Here is a 25,374-nt window from a genome sequence, read left to right as displayed (position 1 = left end):
TCACAGGCCTTTGCTCAGGTATGAAGACTAATGTCTCCGCAGTGATACCGATAGGCAAGTTAGACACTTAACATGCTGTGCTCTAAATAAATTAAGCAGAGGGAGAGTAGAAATTCTAATGCACAATGATTGCTATATTTTTATGTTTTACTCTCCTGGTAACTATCTCAATCCTACTGTGTTGTATGGTTCTGGTTATCGCGGCTCATGCCTTATTCTCTAAAATACAGTCGTTTTATTAAAGCATTATAAAACTTATACTGTCTTTGTCATTTGTATATGAGATCATATTGTGAATGAGAGAGTTTTGTCTGGATCTGAGTGACCACGACTTCCCTGAGAAGTTCCAAAGATGTCATGCGCTCGGCTGCCCAATCATCTCTTCCCCGTGGGAGAAATGAGGCACTGCTAGTTAGCCGGAGCAAAACCGGATTTAGGGTGACTTATTTCTTTACATGTGGGTCAGACTCAGTCCCCCACACCGTTATAGATCCTGCCGCCTAGAAATCCAGTAGTCTCATTTCAGATAATGAGAGCCCACGCGACATGGCGCCGCCAACGTTTGGTCTGGCTCTAATGTTTAGGTCTGACTGACTCTCTCGATCACATATATAATTTGACTCCTCGGTTCCGTAAACGGAGACGTCCGTGGGCTGAGGGTTTCCGCCACCACGAAAGTGGTTGGTTGTTCAAGCTTGAACTTTGAAAGGAAAAAACCCCGATATTGGTGTGCCTTTTTGGATTTCGGGCTATTTTTGACAAATGGCGAACCCTGTTGTAGTTAATATAGCTATCAATATGCGTCACCCACTCACAGGACACTTGCTGGCAAATGGACTAACTGTCCAAGGGGGTCCAATCCTTTGTGGTGGATGCTCATGCAGCCTATAGAGCAGAACTTTTTTATTCTTGGGTCATTTTTCCAGCAGTTGATGGGGGTATGAATACGTTTCATGAATATACAGTTGCGAATGCCCCTGGACAATACAGGGCATATGCATATTTAGAGATACCTCTCTCTTATCAAGAACACCATAATTGGCTTGATGGCGCCCTCCCCCACACAGTGGCACAAGTTAGGCTAGGTCCCTTAAGTAATGATGGTCCAACCTGGCCTTTATTGGCCACTTATACACCATATCCTGCGGTTGGTAATTTGGCAGTGGTTGATGTCCGTCGTTTATATGGAGAGTTAACAAATATATATAGAAGGTTAGTTCAGTTTGTAATGCAAAGCATGAATACAAATGCAGCGCGAGCTGCTCCAGCGCACCCCCAGGCAATGGTTCCGGGTATTAATCCGGCCACTGTGCATTCAGTTATGGGTAAGATACCAGCTAAGCGAGAGGAAACTCCATTTTGGCTGGCGCAAAAAATTAATACGCTGGAAGCAGTGTTTCCCCATACGGGCCCTCAGGATAAACATAGAATATTAACGATGTGTTTGCCGTATGGGATGGTTCCTCCGACGGACCTTTGTAATACATGGGGCACGGTTTTTGCCGCGCTCTACACAACGGCACATGGTACGCCGACATTAGCTAATTTACCGGACGTACTTAAACAAATTCAAGATGAATATGGAGCTGCACCAGCCTTGGATTTGGGTATGCAGTTGTTAGGCAATTTTGCCACAGTTTCTTCTATTATTTTGAGTAATCTCAAGGGAGAGGCAGTAGCGCTAGCAGTGCGAATGCGTCTTCGGGAGGTTCCACAGATTAATCAAGAGAGGGAACTTCCGAGAATAATAGCAGAAACCTATTCTAGTATCGGTCGCGATAGCCTAGGGGCTAGACCGCAAAAACCTCAGTTGCAGAATAAAAATAGTAAAGATAATACTAAACAACAGCAATCTGAGGGTACAAAAAAGTGCTGGGAGAAGAAACAGCAACCTAAACAAAATGAGGGACAGTCTCCGCAACCTGAGACCCCTCAGAATAGGTATAATCTCAGGAATAGGGATAATTTGAAAACGCCTGATAGATATCAAAATACTGATACACGCCAATCTCGTTCCTTTCAGGACTCCTCAGAGAAGAGAAGTGAGAGAGGTGGGCGGTCAGAGCGACGAACGGAGCACGTGAAACCGAGACAGGATTCACAACGCTCAGCGGAGGTTTCTATTAAACAAGAAGAGAAACCGCTGCAACAAAAACAACAGTTTAAAAAGAAGAAAGTGGCAGCAGTCTCTGTTAGACATGCCGCTCAAGAAGAGAGTTCTCTTGATGAACAAGACATGGGCATTAGCACTATTAGACAGCGTGGCAGAGGTCACAATAGTTCGCCGGAGTCTTCAAGAGCATCTGGAGGTGAAAGCAACTGATGACTTCATACAAGTCGAAACGGCGGATATGCGGGTCTCTGATCCTGATAGAGTATATTTAGTGACTCTGAAATTAGAAGGGGACATTGACCGCATTATACATGCCATTTTTTGGGACCATATGGTAAAATCATATGATGTTCTACTGGCCGAACAGGATTGGCCACCTGACTTTGTTCGCGACTGTTCGGTTGGGGAGGATGTTATTAAACCTTCCTTCTCACCACTTGTTCCAAGAGAACTAGCGGAGTCCTATAGTAAATTGTGGGCTCTGGCACAAGCCCCCGCCTTGTATAGAAATAACGTGGGGTGGGATAAACAATCACCTTATCATGTAATTCCAGTAAAGGACGAACCTCAGCCACAACCGCAGTATCCTATCAAATTTGAGGCTAGGGCATCGGTTAGGAAAATTCTGATAGAATTAGAGTACCAGGGTGTAATTCAGCCCTGTGTCTCGCCGATGAATAATCCCTTATTTCCAGTTTCTAAACCGGACCATTCATATAGGATAGTGGTGGATTACAGACATTTGAATAGTCATACACGCACATATGCGATACAAAATTCACATAGTGCAGCGCTTATGAACAATATAGTGCGTAAAAAATACAAAACTACGTTGGATATCTCGAATGGGTTTTTCTGCCAAAATATAGCGCCCGAAAGTCGGGACTATACCAGTTTCAGTGCGTTTGGCTCCCAGAAATTTTTTTGGCGTTTGCCTCAGGGGTATAAAAACAGCCCAGGACTGTTTTCAGCTTGTGTGACAGAAATACTGCACGAGTTGGACCCTGAAGCGTTATCATATGTTGATGACATATATCTGACGGACGATGAGATTCTACAACATCTAAGGCGTGTATCGCGCATTGTTGTGGGGTTTGCAGATATTGGATATAAATTTAATTTTAAAAAATCACACATTGCCTTCCTCAGTGTCATTTTCCTGGGATATGAGTTATCAAGTGAGGGCAAGAGCTTAGCGCCACATTTTCGGGAGAAGTGTGCTCTGTTGCAGCCTCCAAATACGGTTCGGAAACTCCAGTCATTGTTGGGGTTTCTGAATTTTGGCAGAACGTACATTCCTGAATATGCAATGCGTATAAAACCCTTGTACGAATTGATTCGTCCGAATTTTTCAAGTAGATTTTGGACGACTGAGCATACACAAATATTACGAGACTTACAGACTGATCTTTTATCAGTAAAACACTTACATACACGGGACAATAAGACACATTTAGTCATCAGGGTAATACCTGGGGCTTTGGGTTTTACGTATGTCACTTTTAATGAAGGTGAGACAGTCCCGATAGCATACAAGTCTCACTTGTATTCTTCTGCAGAACAACGCTTTGCACAAACCGAAAAAATACTCACTGCAGTACAGCTGGCTGTGATTAAAGAAAGACCGCTTGCCCAGGGCCAACGCATAATTGTCGTTTCCCCAGTACCGGCCCTAGAGGCTGTTACTAAAGCGAGTGTTCCTAATTCTAAAGCTTTACACCCGCGATGGATACAATGGGCTACGTCTTTAACGGCCTCTGATGTAGATTATGTATTTGACCCAAAACTGCAGACTCAAGAATTTCTACAATATGAAATAGAATACCCAGTTCCTGCTGGCACATTGCCTATTGACCAGTACCAGGTGGTCATGTATACTGATGGCTCTGCACAGCCAGCGGTGGGGACTAAACAACAGTATTCTGCTGCATGTGCGGTGGTGAGTGGCGCGATGGAGGGGGACATGTTCTGCCCCTGACATACTTACACTAAAACCTTGGGAGATTGTACAGCACAGCTGGCTGAGCTCAAAGCTCTATTGTTAGCTTTGGAGCATGCAGAGCCAACAATGTTGACCTTGTTGGTCTGTGACTCCTACTATTGTGTGCAGTCTTTCAATGAATATCTACACTATTGGAAAATGAATGGGTTTAGAGATTCTAAAGGCAACACCATTAAACATAAATTGTTGTGGGGTAAGGTTGCGGATCTAAAAGAGACGCTTCCTAATGTCCATGTTGTACATACACTTGGACACCAGCGCGTTGGAATACACGTTGCTGGGAAAACAATGGCAGATGAAGCCGCGAAATCAGCAGTGGCTGTAGCTACTGTGGCCGCAGTAACTCGTTCAAGTTCCAAACCAGACACAGAGATTTCAGCTGCCATAAAAGCTTCTGCTGATGGCAAGCCGTTTCCTAAAGGGTTTCCTTCCAAATATAGTTACTGCTTGAATAGTGCACTGAACGCTGTTGTTAATATTCCAGGCGTTGGTGTACGTGAAATACCAAATAAACTTGAGAGATCTCGATTAATATCTGCAGCACATGAGGGGGTGGCATCTGCACATGCTGGTGTGGCAGCCACAATTTCACTTTTACAGGCCCGTTATTGGTGGCCTGGTCTATATAAGGAGACAAAGCAGTATGTCCTTTGTTGTGACATTTGTCAGCAAATTAAAGCTTCGCCGGCTAAACGCCTGCAGCAGACGCCCCTTCTGATTTCAAATAAACCTTTACAGTGTGTGTACTTAGATCACTGTGGTCCACTGACACCAGATAGTGCATACAAATATATATTGGTTGCTGTAGATTCGTGCTCCAGATTTGTGTGGGTCTGGCCACAACGCTCGGCTGACGCTCGAACTGTTATTAAAGATTTGCGCATCTTTGTCGATACATTTGCAGTTGCGGCTTTTCATTCGGACCAGGGCCCTGCTTTTGCCTCTAAGGCATTCAGGGACGCCATGGCTTCGTTGGGGGTCCAGCTCCAATTTTCGTCTCCATTTCATCCCGCGGGAAATTCTGTCGTGGAGCGATTAAATCGTGATTTAAAGCAATCCTTAACTGCCAGAGTTATAGGTACGGGTCGTAGTTGGCTAGCCCACCTTTATGGAGTACAAAGAGCACTTAATAACTTGCCTAGAAGGTCACTGGGGGGTCGTACTTCATATGAGTGCCTGTTTGGAACACGAATGTATGTTCCTGATCTAGATGGTCCTGGTGTGGAGGCGGCAGATACGCCCTTTGACATAAATGATCGTGTCACTGTTTTGCAGGATTTACAACAATTCCGTGAAGATAACTCTTCTGCGAATGCTGCCTCCTCAGGAATTAAGGACGAGCCAGTAACACCTACTGGTTGGATACCCAGGATTGGGGATCTAGTGCGTGAAAAGGTCGCAGTAAAGAAAGAATTTGGTCCTTCTTATCGAGCACCAGTACCGGTGTTAGGGGTAAGCGGCACAAGAACTGTGATTTTACCACCGCTGCGAGGGGCCAAAGGAAATCGTTGTGTTTCTATTGATAATGTCAAGTTACAACATGTGGCCGATTCTGCACAGCAGACCAAGAGGGACACCCAGTAGTTCCGGAATCCCTCTCACTACTGGGGAAGACGTCCCGCTGCAGGTGATTTACACCAATACTGTTACCTCTCCGTGCATGGGGAGGGTGGAAGATGATCTTGCGATTGTTCCACAGACAACGATTAATTTGGAATCTTGCGATCAGGTTGCTGTTCGTTCAACGGATGTTGCTGAACATGTGGTTTATAGTGTACCTCGGCGGGAGCCTCCATCTGCTTCTATGTTCACAGCTGCACCTTTTGCAAGAACTGCCTCTGGCTGCTTTAATAACACTGATGATGTAATGTCCGACTCTGTGTCCACAGTGTCTTCGGTCTGAGGTCCACGTAAGCTACTGTCCTGGCTCAAATACAATTATTTTGTTTTTCCTTGGAACTATTTGTGGTTTTTTATGGCCTTCATGACTATATTTTTATGGTTGGGGTTTGTAGTTACTTTTTTTCTAGTAATGCATGGTCATTTTCTTCCTGATCGTTCTGACATTGAACACGTCAAGACTGTGCTGAAACCACATTTTTCGTCTCACATGGTTCGAAGAGATCTCTCCAATGTTAACATTTCTGCGATACCGGTTCCGGATGGGATTGTGTGGGATAAAGTAATGTTTGATATATATGGTCCGACTGAATTAATTCAAATACCGTATGTCCTCAAGTTGTCAATGAATGATATTGTTATCCCAGGCATTGTCTCTGATGATTGGGATGTGAAGACAGTAGATTCGATGTTATCAGACTTGCAGTATTATACTGTTTATGATGATGAAGATGCTTACCAGTTTAGAAATAATCATGGTGACATGTTTTGCTACAACTATTATGGACACTATTTTATTCACAAAGCTAGTAGCCCTAAGTCCATTTTTAATTATGTGCAATGGGAACATTGTTCAACTCCTCCACAAGGCAGTTCGAAAACTTATTATGATAAATTTGCTTATTTTTCTGGGCATGATCAACGAAATGCTAAGTCTTACTATTTCAAAGTCACTCCATATTCTAATAAGCAAATGTTGTTGACCGACACTAAATTGTTATATTCTAATATGTTTGTTTCAAAACTTTTGGTCGAAGGATATGACTATTGGTTTAAGACTATTGATCTAAAAAGTGTTTGGGGAACAAAAAATTGGCAAATGCAAGGCAGGGACACATTATTTAGGGCGTGCATAATCCCTGTGCAAATGATTTTCCTCAATGACACAGTACAACAAACTAGTTGTCTAGGCTTGGCAACAATTAGAGAGTTGAATTTGCCTGGAATACCCGTCCCTTCTAAATTAAAAAATTGGCAGCACTATGTGAACGCTACTTTTGGTGAATTTACACACTGGGTCCAGAATGGTACGCTTAACACTTCATTGTTACATCCCGGCGGGTGGTTACTATGGCCTGTAGACACTAATGAGTGTCATCAACGTTTTGTCACCTCTTCAGGGGGGTTCAGGACTAGTAGGGCAGACCCTCGCTATGTTTCACCGGAGCATGCTGATATTATAACTACATACAGCGTGGGAAAGCTTTGTCAGCAATGGTTGAAGACGTCCACGCTGGATGCAGTTAAGTTACACCTCACGTTACTGTCTAATGATACTGATTTACAAGATTTCTTGTCAGGTCCCAGGGTGCCACGAAAGAAGAGGTTCATATATGAGGTTTATAATGAGATTTGGAAACTTTCACAACAGGAAGCTGCGGCCCGATTACGGCAGATTGATCAAGAAAATTTGATGAAAGCTTTGTCTGTTGTTGATAATGGCATGCATACGCTGTCTGACCGAGTTTACACGATTGACAACATTGTTTCCTCTGCTATCGACATTATTAAATCAGATATGTCTTCTTTGTATCGTGGGCAGAGTCAGACACGGTCCATCATGCAGCTGGGTTGGACTCTTCAGACCTTGAAGGCAGGTTGCGTTCCATGGCAGCATATTCGCGCCAAGGAGATTTTTATCTCGTTTAATTTGACTCATCAACAACAACTGATGGCTAAAAAGGAAGCGACTTATGTTATGTTAAAGATTGAAAAATTGGAAAAACTGCCTTTTACGGTGGCTGAGATTCCGTCAGCTGAATGGTTGATACATGGAGTTATCAATATGCCTATTTCCACTCTACAATTTACATCATGTTTGAAACATATTCCGGTGGGTAGATATGAACTATTGGGAGACAGTTATATACATGAGGTGTGGGACCTTCCCTTTCAGTACAGATGTGTCAATGGTTTGAGAGAGGTTTTTCTTAGTGGAAGCGAATGTGAAGCTTCTGTCAGCCATTCCGTGGTTTGTAAACAGCTGTCACTGCACGGAGCTTGTAATGCTTCGATTGCTAACTTAGCTTGTTATCTGAAGGGAGTTCCAGTCCCCGTGATTAAAAACACTTTCCAGGTGCTTTCTAACGGCAGTTACATTGTTCTCAATAGCGAGCGCTGCTGTGGCTTGCGTCCCGGAATAGTTTACGTTGTCGTTGTCAGCAAGGCCGTTACATGCTGCGGGAATGTGTTGTATCCCCCCACTCAAATTAGGGAGGTAGCGGACATCTGGCCTCATATTGCTACTTCCAAGGTTAATTTCGATAAGTTGAGTCGACTGAAAGCTTTATTGTTTCAAAAGCATGTAGCCCTTACATCTGCTAGCGAGACCTACGCACTTCAAGTGGCAAGGTCGTCGGCAGAAATACAGTCCCTTTTGAATACTAACTTTCCGAGTCACTTTGGTGAACTTGTGGGACGTATATTTAATGCATCCAGAGCTACTGGTATTGCACATTTTTTTCAGGCCGTTGGTGTTGGTTTCGCTCACACCTTCTCTTCTATATTCGGTTTGATACCTGCGGCTATACATTCGATTTTCGGAAGCATTTTTGGGGGTTTCCCAATTACTTTGGCTTTATTGGCTGGGATTTTGCTGCTGTTGCTTTTCTTTCGCAATGGCTGTCCCACTGCAACGAGATCCACTATTGCTGCTCCCATCAGCACAGCTGTGTCGTGAACGCATGATGCAGCATTTTGGAGCAACACTCTTGGGCAACCTGGAGTGTGGCTGGTCTCTTTCATTCAGACCGGTCCTGGACTGTGTGCAACCCGTGTTTCGGTGCCTTTGGTGCTCGTTTGAACATGCACTGGCTTTCTGTCTCTCACTGCAGCGCCCTCCTATGGTCGATCTTGATCTGTTGATGTTCCCGATTAGGGCTCATTCCCAGACTTGTGCACTTCGGTTGCGTTTGCTTCGTGAGGCAGTTTATGAGATTCCCTTCCTGGAGGAAGATGGGTTTGTCTCGATCATTGACCCTACACAGGGTGCCGCCCTGAATAGTTTTGGAACTTTGGAACATACCTGCTCCATGATTCTTTGTGGCGTAAATCTTCAGATCTTAACCTACGTCGAAGTGGAGGAATTCCTTCTCTCTATTGCTTCCATTTGAACAATTGGATTTTTTCAATCACTACTGAATTGACATTATATTCGGCTTATTAATAAAAATTAAAAGTTTTTATTGTCCTCTGAACTTGTCGAAATGGATCTATTATTTCAAATTCGCTTATATTTAGGGCATATTATTATGTTTTTAGAACCACTTGCTACCGACAAGGGGAGGGTGTGGTATGGTTGGTTTTATGCGTTAGCTTTGGGCATTAGGCCTTTGTGCATTTTGCCCTGGATATATTTTATTTCATTTGCTAGTAGCCTAGGGCCTCTGTGCACTTTGCTCTGCGTGCTTTTATTTTTCTAAGTACTGTTATTTTCAGATAGCCAGTTCTACGGTGTTGTTTTTTATTCATATCACACTGTTTTGCATACTTCAGCACTGATGTTCTTCATAACACACTCACTCTGTGCTTCAGTCAAGGATATGGTCTGGTACATTGCCGATAGACGTGGTTGAAGTTTAGACTTGGTATTTCTGCGTATTTGGTGATCACTTTGACATATAGGTTATAAAATAACTTCTCCGTCCCAATACACGGCAGAGGGAGATTCCTACCAGGGAACCACAACTAGATGCTGATTGCCTCGTTGCAGATGCTGAACCAAGATCACAGGCCTTTGCTCAGGTATGAAGACTAATGTCTCCGCAGTGATACCGATAGGCAAGTTAGACACTTAACATGCTGTGCTCTAAATAAATTAAGCAGAGGGAGAGTAGAAATTCTAATGCACAATGATTGCTATATTTTTATGTTTTACTCTCCTGGTAACTATCTCAATCCTACTGTGTTGTATGGTTCTGGTTATCGCGGCTCATGCCTTATTCTCTAAAATACAGTCGTTTTATTAAAGCATTATAAAACTTATACTGTCTTTGTCATTTGTATATGAGATCATACTGTGAATGAGAGAGTTTTGTCTGGATCTGAGTGACCACGACTTCCCTGAGAAGTTCCAAAGATGTCATGCGCTCGGCTGCCCAATCATCTCTTCCCCGTGGGAGAAATGAGGCACTGCTAGTTAGCCGGAGCAAAACCGGATTTAGGGTGACATATTTCTTTACATGTGGGTCAGACTCAGTCCCCCACACCGTTATAGATCCTGCCGCCTAGAAATCCAGTAGTCTCATTTCAGATAATGAGAGCCCACGCGACATTACAAGGGTTGCCAGTGGGGCCATATAGACATTGAATAGTATTGGACTCAATGCACATCCTTGAAATGCCCTGAAGCCCAAAGATTTAGGTTCTGAGCTACCAAAAAGGAACGGAAACAGGCCAACGCAGGTCTACAGATACCAATGTCACTGAGATGCTGTAGAAATTCGGGGTGCAAGACAGTGTCAAAAGCTGCAGATAGATCAAGGAGGATCAGGGCCCCCTGCTTTCCCTGATCCACTACTTGCTTAATGGTGTCTGCAAACTCCAACAGAGTAGTTTTGGTACTGAAACTGTGGCGAAAGCCCAAATGGGAAGAATGTAATAGCTTACTCTGCTCTAGAAAACTGGAGAATTGGCGGTTAAGCAGCTTTTCCAAAATCTTGGCAAAGGCTGGCGCATGGAGATTGGTCTGAAATTGGGAAAAGTTGGATTTGTCGGCAAATGGCTTTTTTAGGAGAGGAATTAATTTTGCCTTTTTCCAACAACTGGGGACTGTGGCCGTCTGAATGGACAAGTTTACAAGCCTATTTTTAAGGAGGGGTTGATTGCTGCGCAGTTGGAAACAAGAATATGGGGGGGGCACAGGTCATCAGAATACCCAGATTTACATGCTGTAAGGGTGTGAGCAGACTCCTCCAGAGAAATAGAAGCAAACTCCTGCAGGGAGTGGGAGTGCAGTGTTAGCGGAATCTCCTGCAGTGCCACGGGTCAGCAATCGACCCTGGAGTTGGAGTTCCCAGAACTTAGAGAGTCTACAGTAGTTTTTATTTTGGCATCAAGGAAGTTTGACAGTTGACTACACAACTTATAAGAGGCCATTAATGTCTCAAGTAGGGCCTCAGGGTGGGTACATTTTTTTACAATTTTAAATACCTGGCCTGGCTTGTTATGGAAGGTATTGATCTGATCTGAAAAAAAGTCAGATTGTGCTTTCTTTACTGTCTGGTGGTATTTGTTTAAGGCATTCTTACAGGGTATTTTTAGGGCTCCCAGTTTTCCGTTTTCTCTGATTTTTGCAGATAAATACATACAGAAAACATTATGTTTCCTGTCTGCATTTATTTTTAAAAGTGGAAAAATAAGGAAAATTGTGCTTCTTTTGAGTGACTCTCCATGCTGTTCTTCATGAAGGCCAACAGATGAGCAGCTATACACTGAAAATTAAAAAACAGGATGAGCTTTCCATAAATACGGGCCTAAGTTAACCTATATTTGTATATAATGCTAATATTTACCTATGGGTGTAGTGTACTGTTATATTTGTCTGTTTAGTTTGCTAAAACACAACAAGCATCCAATCATGAGAGCATATTTATCAGTTAAATAAATGTGGAAATATACTACTTTTCGTCTCATTTATTCTCAAAATACAAAGTAAATAAGGATAAATACCAAAAAGATTTCCAAAAAGTAATGACGGATAAATACTGACGGAAATGTTAAAAAAATATATATATCATAAAACAGAGAGCCCTAATTATTTTATCCTCAGTTAGATAATGTCGCCTCCATCTTCGTTCTATTTTTTTTTTTTTGCATTATTTGTGAATGTGTTAGGATGGGAACAGCCCTCCCACTCCTTCAGGTCTGAGGGAGGGTTGCACAATTATCAACATTTGAAAAAGATAGAACACTTAAACATAATGAAATGCTCTGTGTGGCTTCCCTTTACCACTGAGCAGTAAAAGTTGAAACAGCAAAATGAAAGTGATGTTTAATACACGAGGGCAGTCATGCTCATTGGCTCCTGGGAATGTTGACTGGGACCACTGACGCTGCAAAGGGACCACTAATGCTTGGCGATGTTGAGCTCATGTCTACTGGGGAACATTGAGCTTAATTAAGGCTTAGAAGAACAGACACTAAAAGACCGAATTTTGAACTGCAAAAAAAAACAATTAAACGGGAGATGAATAGTGCCTACGACATAAAAACGGAAAAACAGGAAATACAACAGTTAAGGTAGAAAGCTGTCCTTAATAACTCTCATGGATCTGATCCCACAAGGAGGCTGGACATCCTTCTGAGGTGGGTAAATTCCGCACCATTAATTGGCTAGGAGTAGCTATCATCTGTTATTTATGGCGCTTAGAAAAAAGCAGAATTGCAATATTTAGCACCATATAAAAAAGGTATTCTCTTAAGTTATTCGCTACACCTTATATAACCCTAATGATTGTAGTTTGGCATTTCATGTTCTAAGGGTGAGTCTAAGCATGTGTAAAACTATCACGATTTTGCTGATGTTGCAGCTGATACAATGTGATATTGTATGTTAAAAATAGCGTGTTATGTTATAAGGATGATGTGGCCCTGGCGACACTTAAAGTGAATTTACTACTTTAAATGTTGCATTTACTGTCATATTTGGTTTTGTGTTATATACTAGTCACCTCCCACCAACATTAACTTATAACCTACAATTTTTCCTATGACTACATCTATGACTTTTTTTTTTAAACTACAGTTTCTGTGTCTTAGTTATAGCTCCAATGCAAAATCTAAAACTCACTGGCATTCCCTAGTTATGGTAAGATGACCAAAACATAATTCATGCCCCTAGGCGCTGATCATGAACTCACAGATACAACACTGTTGACATCTCAACTGACACGGCCCTTGGGTTTGAACTCTCCAATGGACATGTCTGACTGCACATGGCCTTGCGTGTTATGGATAGAGATCAGATGCTGGCTTTCATCCAGGCCCTTTGCCAAGCCTACATATCCACACAGCTCACTGTGCACCGCTGTTAGCTATCAACAGTTGTAGTATTGTTCTTTACAAAGTATGTTTTAGATCCCTGTCCTGCATCCATTCCCTGTTTCTCCCATTCTTACTGTGTATGGAACTTGTTTTGGGATATACCATTTCTGAAGCAATGTAAGTCCTCCAAACTGAATATACAACTTCTTCAACCATACACAGTGTGGACTGGCTGCACTGAGACCTGTAATGTCATTAGTGACGTCATTTGAGATGCCATCACTGATGTCATGTGTAGGGTCATGAACACGACCTAGTGGAATTAAGCTCATCATACATAAAGAATTTGAATGTTTTGAGGTTTTGCAGCATAACCTTACTGTGAATTTTAACTTTGTTTTTCAGATATCTGAGTTTTTTAATAAACAGATGTGAATTAGGTAACCACATATTTAACACATTTCTTTCAGTCAGGTGGGATATCTAACTAACCTATCTCTGTCCCTCCAAATCCAATTGCACATGGCATTTGGTCCTTCGTAGCAGGCTGTGGACCGAGAACCTGGACTAAGAGGACAGACCCTACACCCAGCCGCCCTCTGAACATAACCCCATCCAGCAGCGCATATTGGTGTTCTCCAATGGGAACCTCACGCTCAGGAGCTGCATGTCTGCAGGAATATTTTACCCTTCTATAACCCTGGAAAGCAAAGAATTGTAATCAGTACTCTCAGTTATCCACTTCAACAGGAGTTCGCTATGGGAGACGTTCTGTGAGAGCGGTACAAAGGACACCTTGGAACGCCTCCCGCTCAATCTGTGAAGTCGATGAACATCATGTGACAAGGATTTTTAATCAAATAGTCAATCTTTGTAATAAATGTCATTGAGAGCCTGCTGCCGCCCTTGACATGTAAGATCTCTTCTTCTACGTCTTTGGTGGGAGAGTTCCACTCATCATCATATAAATGAAGGACATCCTTTACCGGCCCTGCCCCATACATCTCACACAGCGTGTTTCCTCTTAGTTCCAATTTGATGGGTCCACCTCTGATTTTAATCCATGAACTCCAGTTTCTAGAAGTGAGTAACAATAAAATAGGGCCTTACCATGGTCACTGGCATCGTCCACAAGAAGGATCTCTTTGAGAAGGATGCGTGGGGCTGTGTAGAGTACACTGTACACTGTGCGGAGCAGAGCAGATAAGGCCTCATTGTGGAAGACGATGATCACACTAGTGGTAGGTAGTACGGGGCACCGTTTAAACCTCTTCTTCTGGCACCTGTGGGAGAGCAGGGGACCAGGAAAACAGACTGAAATCATTTTCTGGAGCATGCAAACTGAAAGGAACTATGTTACAAACAATTTGGACCATACAAACAAGAAGAAAATATGTAACAAACAGCTCATGTTGAACTTGCCATGGACAACATGTAAGCACTTCATTGTGCTTTTAGAGGGAGCACTGGCTTGCAAGGTGATGCTTTGTTGCTTCTTCCTTTAATTTATTATACATCGGAGCACCCTTATTTTCAGTTGCCTATCTTCCACACTCCAGTTTGTTTGTGAAAACTTAGCTTTACATGACTAGTGCAGTCATGCCCCTTGCCACAACACACTAAAGTGAACTAACTGGATAGTGTACAGTATAATAAGTGGGTTATCTCATTTCCTTTATGTGTGCTGCTTACTATTTTTTGCTTACAGTTACATTTATGTGTGTTGGTCTGCTGTGTTTGTGTGAAACACTGAAGAGGAAGTATCATCTAGTTGTGCAGGAACAACTACTTGGCCAAGAGAAAAGGCATAGGACTAAAACTCACTGTGCATTTGAATTTAGATTTAGTTAGTTCATTTCACTTTCTTCAGGGTTATATGCACGTTTTGATTAATGAGCCCCACGGCAATGTTGGATTGAATCCTCACCCTACAGTGTCTAATCCTGCTCTAATAGCCCTTCACCCTTCAGATATTTCATCGCTGATGACACTGCATAGAAAATGAAGAATAATCCAAGATATAAAAAGAAGATGCTGTGTTTCTTGGGGCATATTGGAGACATATCCATGGAGGACAGCTAAGACTTACACAGTCTATTCAGTTCCGTTGGAAACATGGTGAAGGCCTTGAAGACCCAGGGCTGTTATATCCTCAAAAGTTTAGAATGTACACTCTTTATGTCTGGGTTTTCACAGTGCAGATGTCAAAAAGATCTCACAATATACATAGAGTGGACATTAGATCTACCATTTTAAAACACTGACTCTATTTGACCAGCCTCTTTTTAGCGATTGGCTTGCCAATTTATCAATCAACATTTTGTCTCAGCCCAGTGGAGCATTCATCTCTCACAATGCTATTGGCTGTTTGGGTGTATCATACCACCTCCACTGGAGTGCTTGCAGTGAACCACATGAAGGACCACTTTAGCACTCTCCGTCCTCTCAAGGTAGCTCCTTTCCTTGTCTCTCACGCTAATGTGCTAGCACTGCATGCACTGACATATTAAAGCCAGACAAATTGGCTTTGACAGGGCTTGCTCTAACTCTATGTTTTTCACCTAAGGCACTCATGCGGGGCATTGTCGCAAGAAATCAAGCTAGATCTTACAGGAGGGCAGTGAGATAGGAGAACCTCAATTACCATGATCTCTGCTTCTACTGGGTTTATTTGTATTCATTCAGCTCTCACAAGCAACAAAGCAATATAGAATGGCACCTCTCTTTTATATGGCCTTTAACCAGAGGCTGTATTTCTGTCAACACAAAAAATATTTCATCACAACTGTTGCCTCAGCCCAGTAAGCTGGCTGCTGACACCCACTTAAGTAGATGTGGTTGAATAGTGTTGCCATATAAGGGACAAGTCCAGAGCAAATATTTTGTATTAATCTGCTGGTATCGCATCTGGACCCACGGTCACCCTGTTCTTTAGTTGCTTAATTTGGGCAATAATCTCTCCTTCCGTGATTGCTCCTGTAATATCTTGGATTTGGGGTTCAGAGAGACTGGGTAGTTTTTTATCCGCAAACCAGCTTTTGATGTATAGAAGCTCAGGCTGTACATTTACCTGGTAAACCAAACTTAAGCTATTAGCCATTTCCTCCTTGATCTCTGCTTTTGTGGAGAGAAACGCTGCTGCTCCATCAAGTGCATACAATTCCTAGCATTAGCGCACTGGCTTAACAAAGGCCCCTGCAGCCTCGCACAGCAGGGGGGGGCAAGCTCCATGGGGCCGCCTCACCACAGTACACTGTGCACGAGTAGCAGGCCTCTGACTGGGTCCAGGGGGTGCCCTCTAGGTACTTTGCAGGGGGCTCCCTCCAGTTACGTTACGCCACTTCATTATCAGAACTTGTTTTCCAAGCAGGAAGTTTCCCACAATGTTCCCCATAAACTAAGGGTTGGAACTTACTTGCTTTCCAGTTAGCTAGCGATTTCTTATGCAGGTACGTCTTGTAATCATTTTGTATCTGCTCAAGCTAACCCCTTATTACCTCAGAGTTGCTGGCAAAGAGGGTAACACTTTCTTGTAGTTCCCTAGTTTTTAAATCCAAAGCCCGCCTTAGCTTCTCCTCTTTTGTGCGCCCCTTCCAATGGTTGAATGCCGCAACTTTTATAAGGCACCCCCTCGTGAATGCTTTGTAGGCATCCCATACAACCTCCAGGCCGTGGAACCCAAGTTATCTTTAAAAAAAACATTGGGTCTGGATAGGTAAGTCACGGGTTATCTCTTGATCGTTTAGCAAAGTTCTATCCACGGTCCACCTGGATCTTGACCTATGCATCGGGAAGGCGATTGAAAGGGTAACTGCTGCATAATGTGATATAGAGCCCGGGTGATGGACCGCAGCTTGTATTCGATCGAAAAAGATATTGTCAAGGAGGAAGAGGTCAATGCAGGAGTGGTAGCCATACTTTTTTCTATGAAAAGTAACGACTTTTTGTGTACCCAATACCTTCTGGCTGATATTCGTAAGGCCAACCTCCTTCATCTTATAAGTAATCTTTGATCTTGTTTTCTTCATCACGGTTATTAAGAACAACATTGGAGTCACCCCTATTACAACAGGAAGATTGATTTTTAAGATATTTTGTTCCAAAATGTTCAAATATAGGGGATCATCAATGTTAGGGCCATAGAAGCCACAGCAAAGAAACTTTAACCTACCTTAAGCCAATTTTGCAAGTAACCATCTTCCTGATACGTCTATCGAGTAATCCAATAGTTTCAGATCTGGTACTTTTTTATAATAATAGCTACACCCTTTGTAGCTCCAAGCTGCTCAGAGTTAACAACCTCCTGGACCCTTGAAAGTTTAGAAAAACAATCTCTACATTGACCCCTCTCTACAATTGAGTTTTCTGTAAAATAATTATCTGGGCATTTATATTTTTAATATGCTGTATAGCGGTCATCTGCTTTCTCTTTTCATGCAGGCCGTTGACATCCCAGGATAGGATGTTTAGTGTATTATCCCACTATTGGAGCCTGTCATCGAAGATCATATGCTATTTCTAGGTATAGTTTGATGAGCTGAAGATTATTATTATTATTATTATTATTTATTTAGTTTTTCCCCCATTCTCCCCACCCTGGTGCACCCTCCCTAAAGAACCTGTCCCTTTGGCGATACCCTCTCCCAATTAGGGCATCAGAGCGGAGAGAGAGATTTAAACAAAAGAGAGTGAATATAATGAGAACCAAAAATAAACAAATAAAGCAGGGATAGGCCACAAAGAAACAGAGCCTGCCTGCAGAGCTATAAAAAAAAGGAAAGTGAATTAAGCCTTGCTGCTTGCTGAGGATTGGGAGGCAGAGGGTAATCTAAAATATTGTTTAAAAAGAAAAGGACTAGAGTGAGCAAAGAACAAAACCACTAGAGTGCACCCCATCGAAATATAAAGAACTTAAAAGATAAAGCAGCACTTGACCTTACCGATCAGCTTGTCTGTCTCCTCCACTCCTCCTATATGCATCTCATTATGCCACATTGCTGTTAGGACTGCCCGAAACTTGAACTGAACTGAAACACCCAACCCTCTTAATTAAGCCATTTTGCACCGTTGCTCTCACTGTCTCTGGGCTGTAGCGTGCCCCGTGTCCGGCCTAATCTGATAACAGAAAGAGCCATGCTGGATATCCTTCTGTAAGGCTTTACTAAGTATTCTTTCTTTCAGCGTGTACATATGAAGATAGATTAGTATCTTCCAGGAGGTTGTACGCAAGGTATTTCGCCTGAAAGGATCTCTGTGGATCCTTTAAATCTCATCTTCGAAGTTGAAACCCCCATCTCCTCATTGAAATCCTCCAGTATGATTCTTATAATGAAATATTTTAAACCTGTGCCTTCAAGGTCCTCTGGAACATTCAGCAATTTCTTGAATGGATCTCCAGCCTCTCCACATCCTTCTGAGGTTGATGGTTTGTTACCTTTGGTGCTTCAATGTTCCGTGCCTTCTCCTGCTGCACAGTATTTACTGTAAGCATTTCTCCCTCCAGTGCCATGGTACGTGCTGCTAGATCATCAAGTTTACCCTCAAGTGTCTCACAAGCCTGCTGAATCTCTTTCTGGTTATGTTCAGGGGTACTGAATGTATTCAACATCTGAGATTTTATTTGCAGTAAATTCTCTTGAGTAGAAGGGCTATTGCTGTTGTTGATTTTTTTCTGGAGGAGAGGGAGCCTCAAGCTCCGATGGAGTAAGATTTTACACCATCTCTTCTATGTCAATCTCCATGTCCCCCACTGAAGACAGGGGAGTATACATATTTACTAGCTTAAGTGAGGTAGCATTGATAGCGGGTCTCCTTCCACTCGGAAGCGAAGGAAGAGCTATAGGGCTTGTGGGGTTTCAGCCATGGGAGTAGCCTCGGAGAGCACATAACCATCCAGTTGCGATGTTGTGGAAGTGGTAAAAGAGGTAACATAGGTCTTGCCTTGTTCTTCAACACCTTAAAGTACGAGTTGAGAGAAGGTGTTATCTGCTTATATACTTCTGATTGCATTAAAGGAGAGGTGTTACCAGGCCTGGAACCACTTCTGTCCCACCAGCTTCTTTTTGGTAGTGTTCCAGAGATTAATGTGGGCGGGACACTTCCTGCCAGCGTGATTCCCCCCCCCCACCCCTATGCTCAAAATTGCCCTCCCGACTCTGTTTTGGAATTGATACAGACCAGGTGTCTCCAACTAGTTGATTGTGATCTACCAGTAGCTCTTCTTCACATCGACTGTGCTGTTGACGATGAGGTAGACGTCATCGAGAGTAAGGTCCTTGTTGACAGGGCCGTCGACAGACAATTTGTTTTCCTGAGGAAATGTCTTTGAAAGGAGTATGAGGAGCCGATGGAGGTGCGGAATCCGACCTCTGATGACAAGATGAAGAGCCAGCATGGCCCTTCTTTGGGCTTTTCTCCTCACTAGTCTCCCTACTGTGAGACCTAGATTTTCCACAGGTCTTGCAGGGCCTGAACAGCCCTTTTATAGACTCAGACATTCTGTGTAAAAACACAGTCAAACACCCTTACAAAAAGACCCTCAGGTAATGATAGTAGCTGTAGAAATTAACAGGAAACTGCAGGTCAAAAGGTTAACAGTGACACACTGTGACGGAGCAGAGTTCAAGGAGACTCCCTAGCACACGAAGTGCGGTAAGAAACCTGAGGTATGGTGGCTCTGCAGGGGTTGAGTGCTTCAGGGTCTCTTCTCTGATTGGCTGAAGTTTGGGTGTATTAAATCAATGTGAATTGGCTACTAATTTCTATTGTTTTTTCAATGGAGTTTAATACTAATGCTCCAGCACTGTTTTTATTACTGTTACCGTGAGACTCCCACCATGACAACAGGGAAGATTCAACAATTTGAATCTATAAAAATTACAATACTGGAGAACTGAAGCACTGAGGTACTTAACTCTTATATAAATGTCATTGTCAACTCAATATTGGAGCTTGAGAACAAAATGATGTTTCTGAATGCTGTTAAATGGGAGAAAATTCAAATGAAAAGTTACCTTAATGATTAAGTCAAAACTTAATTTCAATATTCTCCCATTTCAAAGAGGCACTTTACAAACAGCAGGCCTCTTGCTCCCAGTAGCGGGTAAACACTGTGCCATATCTATAACTGAAATATTCAGTTATTCTTTAAATGGGAGAAATTTAAAGTGCAAAAAGTTTTCAGTATTTTGAATATGTTTGCAAAACATTTCCTGCACTTTAAATTACTCCAATTTTTAAAAAAATGGTTGTATGTTTATGTTATACATTTAGCGGTGCCATGTATGGCGAAAGGTATGTCCGGTGCCACAAGTACATACAACACAGGCTCTCATTCACCCATACACATATATCCCATTCATACGTACACCTGTTCATACATCCACAAATACCATGCTCTCACTGACACACATGGCAGACGTGCCATAGTGCCCCTAATCAAAGTATGTTGTTCAAACCATAGCATCTAGCTCTATGGACATTAGGCTTAAAGTCAATGAAGCTGAGTTTGGGGGTGTCTGGTAACAATGCTGGAGTTGTTTAGCCTTCAGTAGCTCAAAATGATCTTCACTGATCAGAAATGGTTCGCACTACAGAAAAGGTTGGAGACCCCTTATATAGACCTTAATGCATATCTAGTCGGAGGAGGAGAGGGACAAGTGCAAAAAGTAGCCTTGTGGGGGGTCCAATGCAATCAGAGATAGCTGTGGTCCCAGTTTCTGTCTAAGTCCCTTGGACTCACCTCTGAATTGGCTGGACAGTACATGCGCTGGGGAAAAGAGCCTGTTCTCCCCTCTAGACACTGTGACATACGTGGCAGTCAACACGCAGAACCGCCACAATGTGTATTGCAGAAGCTCTTTTTCGCCGTGGAAGAACTGCTGCTTGTGCTTGTGCTACCTCCTCCAGCGAGCCCATTGAATCAAAACCTAGCTGATGCATGCCTACTGCTGCACAAGGACCCAGCCCTACGTGACCAAGTGAGTGCGGGTAGCGATTCCAGGGTGTGGTGCCGCAAACACGAATAGCCCGGTTAGAGTCGTCGGTTCAGCAGCTGCAGCTACAACAAAAGAAGAGAGCTGCATAGCTCAAAAAAGGGTTTGTGACTGCACCTCGCGACCAGCATCAGCCTGCCACCATGTTCTTGAAACTCCATGATACTAAAACCAAGAAAGTCTCCGACCCAAGCTGACTCATATAGGCCAAAGCCAACCATAAGCAACAACTAATACATAAGGACCAAAAGAACGAGTTACTTACCTTCGGTAACGACTTTTCTGGTGGATACATTAGCTACCTGTGGATTCCTCACCTCATGAATACTCCCATGGCGCCAGCATTCGACGGAAATCTTCTTACTAGTCTCTGCACGTCGACGAGGACGTCACTGTCGCCCACGCGACGCCGTCTGACGTCATACAGGCAATAAGAGGTCCTCGACGACGTGCGGACGTCAGTACCAATCATTTTTTACGTGCATGAGAACAACCAGGCAATGCAATGAAAGAGCAAGGCAACATCCATTATATTGTAAAAATACACCACATTGTATGAATAACTGTAAATCTTTTTATGTACATATATATATATATAAAACTCTCTCTTTTAAAATATATACACACACCAAGTATATACATAAAGATATATACATATATACATATATATATATAAATATATTATATATACATCTATTGCACCCTCAAAGACCAAGAGGAGTGCACTCAAGGATTACTTGGTAAGACCAGAAAGGCAACGGGGAGGCGGGTGGGACCGTGAGGAATCCACAGGTAGCTAATGTATCCACCAGAAAAGTCGTTACCGAAGGTAAGTAACTCGTTCTTCTGATGGATACAACTACCTGTGGATTCCTCACCTCATGAATAGAGTCCCAAAGCAGTACCACGCCCGGCGGTGGGTGCCTAAATGGTCAAACCAAGAAATCCTGCAGCACTGACCGTGCAAAATGGCCGTCCCTTCTAACCTCAGAATCCAAACAGTAATGTTTTGCAAAAGTGTGAAGGGACGACCAAGTTGCGGCCTTGCAGATGTCGACCACAGGAACACCTCTGGCCAAGGCCGAAGTGGCCGACTTAGCTCTGGTGGAATGAGCTCTAATGCCCTCAGGAGGATCCTTCTTTGCCAAAGAGTAACATATTTTAATGCAAAGAACAACCCACCTGGATAGTGTTCTCTTGTGGACTGCCTTTCCTCTCCTCTTGCCCACGTATCCAATAAACAGCTGATCCTCCAGCCTGAAATCCTTTGTTCTATCGATAAAGAAGCTCAACGCTCTCTTTGGGTCCAGACGGTGCAGTCTTTCTTCCTCTTTGGAAGGATGAGGCGGAGGATAGAACGTGGACAAAGTAATTGCCTGAGCCAAATGGAAGGGTGAAACAACCTTCGGGAGGAAAGCAGCCTTGGTCCTCAACACCACCTTATCCCCATAAAAAGTTGTATAAGGGGGTTTTACTGATAAGGCCTGCAACTCACTCACTCTCCTTGCTGATGTTATAGCTATCAGGAAGACTGTTTTTAAAACCAAATACCTCAAGGGGCAAGAATGCATAGGTTCAAAAGGGGACCCCATAAAGAAAGTCAGGACTAAGGACAAATCCCATTGCGGCATAACGAATGGCTTTGGAGGATATTGATTTAGAAGACCTTTCAAGAATCTGATAACAATAGGGGATTTAAATAAAGATGGTTGGTCTGGAAGACATAAGAAGGCTGACAAGGCCGATAAATAACCTTTAATGGTAGCCACTGCACAACCTTTCTGCGCCAGAGATAGAGCAAAAGACAAAACGTCCGATAGATGAGCATGCAAAGGATCAATCTGCCTCTCTCCACACCACGCAACAAATTTAGACCACCTATTAGCGTAGATAGATTTAGTGGAGTGTCGCCTGGCCGCTAATATAACATCCACTACCTCAGGCGGGAGAGAGAAGGAACTCAGGTTGCCCCGTTCAATCTCCAGGCATGTAGGTGCAGACTCTGGAGGTTGGGGTGTAGAACCTGCCCCTGCGACTGCGAGAGGAGGTCTGCCCTGAAAGGGAGACGGAGCGGCGGGCACATTGAGAGTTGGAGAAGGTCGGAGTACCACACCCTCCTTGGCCAATCCGGAGCTATTAAGATTACTAGAGCCCGGTCTTGGCGAATCTTCCTCAATACTCGAGGAATCAAGGGTATGGGAGGAAACGCGTAAAGCAACTGGCCGCACCAGGTCATTTGAAACGCGTCCCCCAACGCTTCCTGCATCGGATACTGAAGGCTGCAGAACAACGGACAATGCGCGTTCTCTCGAGTGGCGAACAGATCTACCCGAGGAAACCCCCACCTCTGGAAGATTAAACGGACTTGATCTGGATGGAGACGCCACTCGTGGTCTGCCGAGAAGTGGCGACTGAGACTGTCCGCACGCACGTTCAAAACTCCGGCCAGATGGTTTGCTATCAAGCAAATCCGATGGTCCTTTGCCCAGGACCATAGTCGAAGAGCTTCTCTGCAGAGAAGGTACGACCCCACTCCTCCCTGCTTGTTTATGTACCACATTGTGGTAGTATTGTCCGTTAGGACCTGTACCGACTGACCACGAAGGGAAGGGAGGAAGGCCTTGAGAGCCAGACGTACAGCCCGTAATTCTAACAGATTGATGTGAAAAATCTGTTCCTCTGGAGACCAAAGACCTTTGATCTCCAGATCCCCCAGATGAGCTCCCCACCCTAGAGTGGAAGCATCCGTTATGACTGTGGCCACTGGTGGCGACTGCTGGAACGGCTTTCCTTGCGAAAGATTGTTGCCTACAATCCACCACTTCAAATCCACAGCAGCATCTCTGGAGATCTTGACAGTACCCTCTAGATCCCCTCTGTGTTGAGACCACTGCCTTCGGAGGCACCACTGAAGAGCCCTCATGTGCCAGCGAGCATGCGTGACCAACAGAATGCAGGAGGCAAAAAGACCGAGCAGACGAAGGACCTTGAGGACTGGAACTACCGCTCCATTTCGAAACATTGGAACCAAATCCTGAATATCTTGAATCCGCTGAGGCGGAGGAAAGGCCCGACCCAATGTTGTATCCAGTACTGCCCCTATGAACAGGAGGCGCTGAGAGGGCTCTAGGTGAGATTTGGGCTCGTTCACCGAAAAACCCAGGTTGAACAACAACTGGGTTGTTGACTGCAGATGACGCAACACAAGCTCCGGGGACTTGGCTTTGATCAACCAGTCGTCCAAGTAAGGGAATACTGCTATCCCCTTCCTTCTGAGCTCTGCCGCAACCACCGACATCACCTTCGTGAAGACTCGAGGTGCTGAAGTAAGACCAAACGGAAGGACCGCAAACTGATAGTGTTGCGATCCCACCACAAACCGGAGATACTTCCTGTGTGACTTGAGTATCGGGATATGAAAGTAAGCATCCTGCAAGTCGACAGACACCATCCAGTCTTCCATGTTCAACGCCAAAAGCACCTGTGCTAGGGTCAGCATCTTGAACTTTTCCTGCTTGAGGAACCAATTCAAGATCCTCAGGTCCAGAATTGGTCTCAAACGACCATCCTTCTTGGGAATCAGGAAATACCTTGAGTAAACTCCTTGACCCCTTTCCTGCTCCGGGACCAACTCCACCGCGCCCTTTAAAAGGAGGACTTCTACCTCCTGTTCTAGCAACAGGAGGTGTTCTTGTGAACAATACGAAGGGCGGGGCGGGATGAGGGGCGGAAACTCCCGAAAAGGAAGGGTGTAGCCTTTTCCCACAACACTGAGAACCCAATTGTCCGACGTAACAGTCTCCCATTTGGTGAGAAAATGCTGTAATCTTCCCCCTACAGGAGAGGCGTGAGTTGGAAATGGTGGAAGCCTAAGGCTGCTTCCCCTGCTGCACCCCGCCAGAGGATGAGGAAGAGGCAGAGTGCTGCTGAGAGGCTCCTCTGGTGCGGACCCTACCTCTCCCCCTAAAAGATCTATAGGGATGGGAAGAGGCAGGTTGCTGATATCTTCCCCGAAAGGAAGAGGAGGAAGAGCCACGCCGAAATCCACGAAACCTCCTGAAAAATCTGGAAGAGGCCGTGGAAGAAGGAGCTTGGAGCCCTAACGACTTAGCCGTGGCCCTGCTTTCCTTAAAACGTTCCAAGGCCGAATCAGCCTTAGCCCCAAACAGTTTGTCCCCATCAAACGGGAGATCCAACAATGTGGACTGTACATCAGCCGAAAAGCCCGAGTTACGGAGCCAGGCCTGTCTCCTTGCCACCACAGTTGTGCCCATTGCTCTGGCTACCGAGTCGGTGGTATCCAGTCCCGTCTGGATAATTTGGGTCGCAGCAGCCTGGGCATTTGAGACAAGATCCAAAAGACCCTGGGGAAGCTCTGTAAA

The 25,374-nt window shown here is 44.0% G+C and overlaps 1 protein-coding gene across 1 annotated transcript in view; it reads right to left on the bottom strand.

The window, feature by feature from the left end:
• The window catches only part of LOC138301470 (polypeptide N-acetylgalactosaminyltransferase 6-like), a 398,585-nt gene that overhangs the window by 354,337 nt on the left and 18,874 nt on the right, over positions 1-25,374 (bottom strand). The window contains exon 2 of the mRNA XM_069241981.1: positions 14,109-14,281. Within this exon, the coding sequence (XP_069098082.1) occupies positions 14,109-14,281 (173 nt within the window). The remainder of the gene's footprint in view (positions 1-14,108; positions 14,282-25,374) is intronic.

This window comes from Pleurodeles waltl, chromosome 6 (genome assembly GCF_031143425.1).
Source record: "Pleurodeles waltl isolate 20211129_DDA chromosome 6, aPleWal1.hap1.20221129, whole genome shotgun sequence".
Lineage (NCBI taxonomy): Eukaryota > Metazoa > Chordata > Amphibia > Caudata > Salamandridae > Pleurodeles > Pleurodeles waltl.
The sequence above is the reverse complement of the archived record's forward strand: the minus strand, read 5'-3'. Positions and strand labels throughout refer to the sequence as shown.